The sequence below is a fragment of the Sesamum indicum genome, linkage group LG3, assembly GCF_000512975.1.
Source record: "Sesamum indicum cultivar Zhongzhi No. 13 linkage group LG3, S_indicum_v1.0, whole genome shotgun sequence".
NCBI classification, from domain to species: Eukaryota; Viridiplantae; Streptophyta; class Magnoliopsida; order Lamiales; family Pedaliaceae; genus Sesamum; species Sesamum indicum.
In genome coordinates, this window is record NC_026147.1 from 20,465,933 (window position 1) to 20,475,504 (window position 9,572).

Here is a 9,572-nt window from a genome sequence, read left to right on the forward strand (position 1 = left end):
CAATTTCTTGAATTTTCTACTCATTGCATTGTTTTTAGGTGAAGCTATATTAATATCCCTTACGGTTACGTCGAAATACATAAATAATCAATATTTTTTATAAAATTACAACTAAACCCCTTAAAGTTATAGTTATAATTACAACTATACCTCATATTCAAATGCGAAACTTATACAAACACTTTTTGAAAAACATTACACTAACACCCTTCAGAGAGTGTAGCTGTAATTTTGTAAAACACATGAAGTGTTTGTATAATTCGGCCTAGTCTCAAGGAATATCGATATAATTTACCCTTGTTATTATATATAGTTATGAATAAAGTTAATTTATTAAATAAAAGTTGTTGCTTTAATACATATATCCCAATTATAAATTCTATCAATTAATCTAATATAAATTACTCTTTTAATTATTGAGTTTAATAAAATTAAAATAGCATTTCAAAAGGGGCAATAAAATTGGGGCAAATATACATTTTCATAGTTTGAAGGGGTAAAATGTCACGATACATACAATTGAAGGGCCAAAGTGAAATTTACCAAATGTAAAATTAAGGGTAGAATGTTCTAGCAAATTAGGGAGGAAGCACATGGAATAATGACATGATAAGACAAAGATGAGAGTATAAAGGTTGTTTCTTTTATTACAAGAACAAATAGGATAAAGATACTCTATCACACTTTCGTATCATGTATTAATAATATTTTTATGTCTATACTGTATTTGTTGCACAGAAAATTTTAATTCAAATTAAATTGATCAAACTTGAACCAATTATATGACAAGTGCGATACACTTATTGTATAATTCAAAAAAAATAATTAATTATATGATAAGTATATTATAATTATTATGTGATTGATTTGAGTCAATCAAATTTGATTTAAATAAAAATTTTGTATGTTACAATTACTAATATTAAATAAATAATACGGTAGCTGTATAAAAATTACATTATGGTATGTTTTATTTAGAGGATTTATTTTAAAAATTATGTTTGAAAAGCCCATCCCTCATCTCTCTTTTATTTCTCAAATTATATTTTCCATCTACCTCATGCCAACCACCATCCCGCCTCTGCTTACCCCCCACGTTGCAATAACTCGGCTTCAGCTCCTCTTTTTCTCACACACACCCGCACGCGTGTGTGTGTGCTGTTCTTGTGGAGTCTGACTGTTTGCAATGTCCAAATCCAAGTCCAAGTGCTTCAGCTTCACATCATCCAGAAACCGGTGCCTGAGATCCGCTTTCACTCGGTCGGGGCTCCGGCCCTTCTCTGCGGACCTCGGCGATGGCACCATCATGCATTGCTGGGTGCCCAAGACCCGTAACCCTGCCCGACCCAACGTCGTGCTGATCCACGGGTTCGGGGCGAACGCGCTGTGGCAATTCTGCGAGACGGTCCCCTTCCTGGCGCCCCATTTCAACGTGTACGTGCCGGACCTGGTGTTCTTCGGGAACTCGGTTTCGACCCGGAGGGAGTGGAGCGAGTCTTTCCAGGCCCGGTGCGTGAAGCGGGTCATGGAGGCGAACTCGGTGGAGAAGATGGCGGTGATGGGGCTGAGCTACGGCGGGTTCGTGGCGTACAGCATGGCGGCGCAGTTCGCGGAGTGCGTGGAGAGGGTGGTGATTTGCTGCGCCGGGGTGTGCTTGGAGGAGAAGGATTTGAAGGAGAGGTTGTTCCCGGTGGCGGACGTGGAGGAGGCCGCGTCCATTCTGCTGCCGCAGACGGCGGGGAAGATGAGGGAGCTGATGGGGTACACTTTCGTGAAGCCGCCCAAGGGGCTGCCATCTTGCTTGCTGGAGGACTTCATTGATGTAACCCTCTCTTTTTCTTTGGAATCATAATTCAATTCAAAATTGGAAAAAACTGGTGATCCTAACCAATCCAATCATAAAGCAAATTTAGTGATGGCAGGAAATGTGTTCTCAATATGTTGAAGAGAAGAAAGAGCTGCTTCGCACCATCGCCAAAGACAGGAAGCTGTCAGACCTTCCCAAGATCTCTCAGGTTATAACTTGTCATTCAGTCATTCATATCAAATTGTTAGACATTTCAATGCGATTCAAATTTCATAATTGCAGCCGACTCTAATCGTCTGGGGGGATCAAGATCGTGTATTCCCAATGGAACTCGCTAACAGATTGAAAAGGTCGGTGTGGATGTGCCCGGACCGTCAACTTTAAATCCTATTGCATCTTCTATTTTATTTAATATACACTGGCGGGATGGTGTTCGTTTTGCAGGTATTTGGGAGAGAATGCAGAACTAGTGGTGATCAAGAACACAGGGCACGCCTTCATTCACGAGAAACCGAAGGAGTTCCACAGGCACTTGAAAACATTCCTCTTGAGACAAGTCTCTCCAGACGCTAAAACATCGGCCGATAATCATCAAAACGGCAGATGAATTGGTTGCAGTGATGGACTCTTTTGACCTCCGCTCTTACAACTAAAGTAGAAACCAAAAGCATCCCTGGTTCTTGACAGAGATTTATATGTTTCTTTCGGTCATGGATGTTCTACATTTGTCCACCACACCAGACACTTGGGGATCAAACAAAGTAGTCCGGATTTATTAGTGTAATAATTGTCATCATTTAGACATTTTAACAAAACTCCGAGTCTAAGAGAAGGCCATCAGCTCTGTAGTCTCTGCCGGTCTATTATTTTTAACTGCGCGCAGGCCGCCTGGAAACAATTGCTGCGTGGTTTTGTTTGTCCTGTCGGAATCCTTACTGTATTTGGCGTAAAATAAGAAAGAAAAGTTATCAAGATCCTGTTATTTTAGTGTTTCTTGCAGATTATTTTAGGAGTAAGTTCTATCTATATACTACAAATGCAATGTTCTATGCCAGTATCACGTAGAAATCTATAGCTAGAATGAAATATTTTTTGTATTATTTACAAAGATAATTTACATAAACACTCCCTAAAATTATGTCTAATTGCACAAACATTCATGATTTATATGAAATTACAAATATATTCATTAAAATTATAGCTATAATAACAAATATCCGTCCAATTTAGTGACGAAATTTTATACATCTCCTGAAATATATTACATTAACACCCTTCCTGAAATACACTACACTAACACCCCATCATAAGTATAAGGTAACTAATATTGTATAATTGAACTATCCCTAAAAAGTGTTGATGTAATTTATCCTATTTACAATAGAAAAAAGCCATGTTTTTTGCATTTTCAATCTCTAAACACGCGATAGAGTTTTTCAATGTCAGAAACTGAAAATTATATTCGATTCAGTTTTACCAAATGAATATCCTGCGCAAATACGTGCGTAATTGTGTATTTGCATGTGAAACGCCTACAAATGGTGCATTTTATTACTTTAAACATAGTATTGGACCCATTGTTAGCACGGACATTAAAACAATCAGGTAGGGTGCAATTTTGCAGAAAAGATTGGGGACCCTACATCACATCGACGTAGCATCTTACCATTGAAAACAAAGAAGACGAAACGGTTTAAAGATACTCTGCTTCATCATGAACAAAATACAAACCAATTACGATCCAGTCCTTGTCTTTCATGTAAACAACAAACAAGTTTCACATGCGCGCCCTCTGCACATACCAGACGCTTTCAAATAATCATCGTTCTACGCTGCAGCTCGCCCTAACTCTGTTAAGTCCCAGCACCAGCAGCAAGAAATGTATCAAATGGGGCAGCAAAAGGGGAGAAACACAGTTTTGAATATGAAATCGTCAAGCATTTGCAAATGCCACCATCAAATCCTTACCTCTCCTTGAGGCTCATCGCCCTTGGATTGCTCACCTGTCACACAAAGACGAGTTTGAGAACTAAGCACCAAATGGTTGGAACATTTACAAACATGTGCTTTATACAAAAGCAAGAGGTACGAGATCGTGGAATGAATCAGAACTCGACCACGAGACTGTCAGTTCCTTGTAAGGGCATAAACTCAAACGTTATTCTAGCATTCCCTGTTTTCAAGGTTACTTTACATTCCTAGGGCCATACCTCCCTCCTCAGGAAGATCTGAGGTCCACAAAGTAAGATTATCCCTAAGAAGCTGCATAATGAGAGTGCTGTCTTTGTAGGATTCTTCATTGAGGCTATCAAGTTCCGCAATAGCCTCATCAAAGGCTTGTTTGGCAAGGTGGCACGCCCTGCACAAAATCGGAATATGTCAACCAACGATTAATATGTCGTGCTGCAGTTCAAAAACAGAAAACAATAACAATGATCACAAGCAAATTCCGAGCCGGGATACCATATCAAATATGAAAACATGGTAATATTATAATTGAATTTACAGAACCACGAGCAAGAAATCCAGCACTTTCTGGTTATTGATATATTTGATTTTACAGTGTAGAGAACTAGTCCTTAGTTATCGTGCTAAGCGAGCTTATCCGCACACGCCCAAACAGAGGGAGAGATTGTGCAACTGACCTCTCGGGAGAGTTCAATATCTCGTAGTAGAAAACTGAAAAGTTAAGGGCCAATCCAAGTCTGATAGGATGTGTAGGAGGAAGATCTGTGGAAGCAGCACTAGTGGCAGCCTGCAAGGTAAAATTAAAGTTCCCTAACTCACATACTTCCTCCAACTTATCCAAGCAAAGGAAGAAGATGACTGACGATTCTGAGAAGTATATACTACCAAGTACAATCGAGATAATGAGAAGCCGGAAATGTGCATACCAAAAAATGATCAGGGAAGCAATCACACTGACCATAAAAAGATATAAGCTGCAAAACTAACCTCATAGGCCTTAAGGGACTGATCTGCTACATCTTTGCGCTCATCTCCTGTTTTGAATTCAGCTAAATATCGATAATAATCTCCCTTCCTAAAGGTAAGATAAAGGCATCACCAAGAAGAAGAGTCCATTCTAAGAATTAAAATAATGAGGTAAATACAACTTTAGCTAGAATGTTTCTAAGGATGCTCAGTGGATGCATGGTTACGTGAAAGTAAATCCAATTAAATTTGAACTTACTGAAAAGAATTATTAACCAGGAAAAGCAAGATCGGAAGTTACAACTGACAAAGCAACATATAAGTGGTCAGAACAGATTATCAAGTAAAACCCTCAATCCTTGATGGAACTATTCATGCAAGCGCAACATCATCCATCAAATACACCCTTCAATAAAGTATCTCCGCATGTCTAGCACTTAGTTCTTGTAATAAATCAGAATATAACATAATGTTGCACCAGCTGCCAGGCCGACATTTATTCAAACATCACACATTTACCATGCAGTGAGAAAGAAGATGATTAAGGAGGAGAAACAGTGAAGGCACTCACATTTTGTAATAGAAAACAGATGATTCTCCAGTTGAGGAAGATGGAAGAAGGTGCTCATCAATAACTGCTAATATGTCCATGCAGATCTTAGTGAGCTCATCTTCGACCCTCTGCCTATAATTCTTTATTCTCTTCACATTCTGTTCATGCCCCTTACTCTCCTCCTTTTGCTCAATGGACGACAAGATCCGCCATGATGCCCTTCTAGCCCCAATTACATTCTTGTACCCAACCGAGACTAAGTTTCTCTCCTCAACAGTCAGTTCCACGTCCAACCTTGCTACTTTTTTCATTGCGTCAACCATTTCTGGAAGAAAATTTCGATATTAGATCTCCGATTCAGTAAATTTTCCATTATCCTAGAAAGGTGCACCAAGAAAATAAATGTTCTGTGCTATAAAGTTTTCGTTTCAACAGTCAATTAAGCCAACAGAAAAGCGAATAATAGTGCCCAACACTCATTTCATACTTCACACACCACATAAACAATGAACAAACAACCACCACCATTTGTACAATGGGAGTTTCATGTTCTCTACATTTTATCCAATATATATGAAGGTCAAGGGACACACTTCATCATCAAGTTCGTCAGCTAAGCAACAAGTCTACAAGGTGATCAATTTCCATATGTAACCATTCAAACATTAGAAAACCAGGATACTACATGTACCAACTGGTGGAAATCCTCGATATGAACAATTCAGAGAAGAAATATAAGCTCCATACATATGACTAATTCTTACATCATAACCCTGTTCCATCTTCTAGAGAAAATTTCAGTATTCAAACAAATAGATTGTGTTCACAACTGAGAAGCTGCTTCATCCCATCAACTGCCAATGTCTCATTCCACAACACTTACATTAGGCAGATTACTTTAATCTGGTTTGTGTTTCCTTGGTTGTCCACCGAAAAGGATTCTTCAATTAAATTCTGAGCCCCCAAAACTCCCTCTTAATATTGCAGGACGTATCTATATAATGGACAAGATCCTCACAAGTAAAAGGCTTACCGATCCGACATCCTCATATTCGAGTTGCAGGTTACTTTGCATTTGAGTCCCAAATACTTATGAACTCATCCCACAATTGACATTAAGGCACTCACTCCACCAAGATTCAACTGGAAATTCCCAGTACACCACTGATCACCCTTTAAAGATTCTCTTTCGACAATTAGCAACACCAGCACAAGAGGGACATCCCGCAAAGAGACCCAATTTTCAATAGAAACGTGAATTAAAGACTAAGCCCCTAAATTGTTGCCTAAGAAAATATCAAATACCACATTAAATCAAGTCATGACTTCACCCAACATACCATACTCAAAATAGCCAAAAGCCCACAAAAAACCTACCAGATTCCTTTTGCTATAACTGAAGACAAAAATAATCATCGTCCTTACTATTGCAAAACCCATAAACAAGCAGATCCGAAAATTGACTTTACTGTACTTCACATATCAAAGACTTAAACATACTAAGAAACAGTACAAGAATCAACCATAACCCATAACTATTTTCAACTCCACAACAAACCCAGAATTAACAGCTCAAAATTGATCAGAACAACCAGATACCTTTATCATTTCTCTAAAAATTGACAAGAAAAAAACACCATAAGTACATACATCAAGAAAATAATTTGAAAAGGAAAAAAAAAACAAAGAGAGAAAAACTACCATCGTATCTCTCAGCCTGCTCTGCAAGCCTGGCTAAGTAAACCAGCTGCTCTCTCTCTTTCTCCATCTCTCTCTCTCTCTGTCTCTGTTCCCCTCTGTGTCTCTCTCACTGTATTGAGTCTACGACTTTATATGATTATATTCACCGATTCTCTCTCTCTCTCTTCTTTTTCAATTCTCTCTCTACAGAAAGAAGACTTTTTTGGTTTTTGCGGCTTTTGGTAAATGAATTTTACGAGTTGGGTACAATGCACTGTTAAAAATCCGCCTTGGTTTGCGCGAGCAAACCTCTGAAACATGGACGGTTGATTCCCGGCCTTAAGGAGCGGAGAGCCGTTGGATTCGGTTGTCGGTCATATGTCTGATGTTTTTGACTGTGATTGTACAACTTATGATCATTGTCGCCTTCCTACATCCGGTTCCACACATGCGGTTTCTGCAGTTTATTGATTATTTACTTTCTTTTTTTGGTTTTTTTTCCTCATGTCAATTTTAAAATTCAAAAAATATAATAAGAAACCTACTTTTTTTTTCAAAATAATACAATTTTCGCTTTTTCTTGATAAAATATTTCATATTAGAGTTAAAAAAATAAATATATGTATATATATATACAAACAATCTAATTGATAAAAAATTAATCTGATAATAGGATTACACAATTTAGAGAAAATCAAATTCGTATTTCGATTACATTATAACGAAACAATAATTACCTAAATACATTTCGTATATACTTAATAGTGCAGTGTTAATAATACCATATTACTTGTTGAAAGAGTATCATTTAATATTATTTAAAAAATATTAGTTGTTTTAAGTGGTCTTATGTGTAAAAGGAATTAAAACAAAATAGGATATTATGAGTGATTAATACATATATTTTATTTTTTAAAAAAAATAAAAAATACTGACCTATTTTTCTAATTTGTAGTAAGGGAAATGACAAGTTTGTCCTCCCATATAGTGAGGCGGCAATGATTGGTGTAGAGTATATTATTAGAAGTAGACATCCCCACACATTATAACTGATTCTATTCCAAAGAGAAAAATTCATTTTCAATGGCTATAAAACAAAGTGGGCAGCCTCCCACCAACTTCACTTCACTTCTCATTATTCTTTCATTTCTTATATTCTTTTTTGGTCTTACATTATTTATAATTGTTAAAATCGCTCAACCAATTATTCTTTATTCTATTCAAAGAAATACAAGTATAATTCAACGGCTGTTTGAACCAGCTTATAACCTCTTTAAAAATACTTTAAAAAGCTTATTTTTAAAATAATAAACATAAAACTACGAATACTCCGTATTGTTTGAAAAATTATAAACACCCCTTCAAATAAAAAACAATCATGTAACCCCTTGACAATGAGATAAAACATTACTACTTTAACATTGCTGATGCTTTTTAAAAAAAATAAAAATTATTTTTAAAATGTAAAAAGAAAAAAATCGAGAGTAGGTAAAATGAATAATCCATACAACATTATTAATAAAGAAAGCTTTTATTTACTTTTTGTTTCAATCCAGATTTTTTATCAAGAAAGAAACCACCAAATATTATTCGCAAGTGTTTTCTTTTACTTTCCTCACCGAAAAAATCCAATGGAGCAGAACAATGCTTTGCTTGGCTGACGCAAAGAATCAAAACCTATATATGATTACTGATCCAACATAATACACAAAGTAGACATCCATTCTTCAAGTAGGAACTTGTGTAGACACTGCCACAAACAAGGTCTCTTTAGATCTTACTCCGATACACATGAAATAAGAAAGAAAGATGAGGACTATACAACACAGGAAAACTAAAATTCAAGATTATCGGGCCGGTTAGAAGCTAATCACAAATTGACAGGTACATGTTACTCTAATCCTTTTCTTGAATGCTCAAACAAATTCTAACCTACATCACATTGAAATCAAACCTATTATTGCATCACCCACATTTGTCATTTGTGTGCCCTATCATAAGATACTGGGCTCATACAGGACCCTAATCCTTGGTTGAAGAATTTGAGAAAGAATATATGCTTCCCAACATTGGCAAACATTTTACCTGGATTGGGTGTGTTAGGACCATACGATCATGATTGTGACACATCACATCACCACCCACCATGGTCGACAACATGTCATAATACTAACCGTTTGGTAATTCTACCCAGTCCAGGCAAGTTCAGTTCCCAATCTTTATAGACTCCTGGTAGCTGACATCAAGCAGGATAGGAGGAAACGAGAAGCATGTCTATATAAATTATCAGCGGGCACAACTTACTGAGGCGTCGCGGCTTGAGCTAGCATCTCCAAAAGAAACAGTCGCGAGGGACTTAGATGCCCATGCCTTGGCATTTTTTGCTCCTTCCTGCAAATTGCTTCGCTTGCATGGCTCCTTGAGAGAATTGAATAATTGTATGACTTGTTTAAGGTAGACCACAGGATGCTCCCACAAACTACTTAGACTCACATTTATAGTGTACCTCCTCCAAGCTAACCGAGTGCATCTTCTTATTGTTGGGAAAGCAAAGTGCAGCAATCTCAAAATCACAAAAATAGTTGCAAGAGCCAAATA

General features: G+C 37.1%; 3 protein-coding genes across 3 annotated transcripts in view; 1 reads left to right on the forward strand and 2 right to left on the reverse strand.

Moving 5' to 3' along the window:
• LOC105158960 (uncharacterized hydrolase YugF) lies at window positions 1,006-2,779 on the forward strand. The gene is made up of 4 exons (XM_011075884.2): window positions 1,006-1,822; window positions 1,923-2,015; window positions 2,090-2,157; window positions 2,252-2,779. The coding sequence occupies exons 1-4, from the start codon at window positions 1,187-1,189 to the stop codon at window positions 2,412-2,414; spliced, it is 960 nt and encodes a 319-aa protein (XP_011074186.1). The 5' UTR covers window positions 1,006-1,186; the 3' UTR covers window positions 2,415-2,779.
• LOC105158962 (14-3-3 protein 7) lies at window positions 3,332-7,181 on the reverse strand. The gene is made up of 7 exons (XM_011075885.2): window positions 6,996-7,181; window positions 5,313-5,619; window positions 4,763-4,850; window positions 4,453-4,562; window positions 4,018-4,166; window positions 3,776-3,810; window positions 3,332-3,657 (listed from the first exon to the last, which is right to left on the reverse strand). The coding sequence occupies exons 1-7, from the start codon at window positions 7,060-7,062 to the stop codon at window positions 3,652-3,654; spliced, it is 762 nt and encodes a 253-aa protein (XP_011074187.1). The 5' UTR covers window positions 7,063-7,181; the 3' UTR covers window positions 3,332-3,651.
• LOC105159031 (5'-adenylylsulfate reductase-like 4) overlaps window positions 8,640-9,572 on the reverse strand; it is a 4,122-nt gene continuing 3,189 nt past the window's right edge. Inside the window, exon 5 of the mRNA XM_011075962.2 lies at window positions 8,640-9,569. Within this exon, the coding sequence (XP_011074264.1) occupies window positions 9,261-9,569 (309 nt within the window). The 3' untranslated portion in view covers window positions 8,640-9,260. The remainder of the gene's footprint in view (window positions 9,570-9,572) is intronic.

Excerpts from the sequence above, each read along its gene's own strand:
- LOC105158960 (XM_011075884.2), top strand. The coding sequence starts at position 1,187 with ATGTCCAAATCCAAGTCCAAGTGCTTCAGCTTCACATCATCCAGAAAC. Across the intron at positions 2,016-2,089 it reads ACCTTCCCAAGATCTCTCAG|CCGACTCTAATCGTCTGGGG; the intron begins GTTATAACTTGT and ends TCATAATTGCAG. Across the intron at positions 2,158-2,251 it reads CTCGCTAACAGATTGAAAAG|GTATTTGGGAGAGAATGCAG; the intron begins GTCGGTGTGGAT and ends TTCGTTTTGCAG.
- LOC105158962 (XM_011075885.2), bottom strand. The coding sequence starts at position 7,062 with ATGGAGAAAGAGAGAGAGCAGCTGGTTTACTTAGCCAGGCTTGCAGAG. Across the intron at positions 4,563-4,762 it reads AGTCCCTTAAGGCCTATGAG|GCTGCCACTAGTGCTGCTTC; the intron begins GTTAGTTTTGCA and ends TTTACCTTGCAG. Across the intron at positions 4,167-4,452 it reads ATATTGAACTCTCCCGAGAG|GGCGTGCCACCTTGCCAAAC; the intron begins GTCAGTTGCACA and ends GATTTTGTGCAG.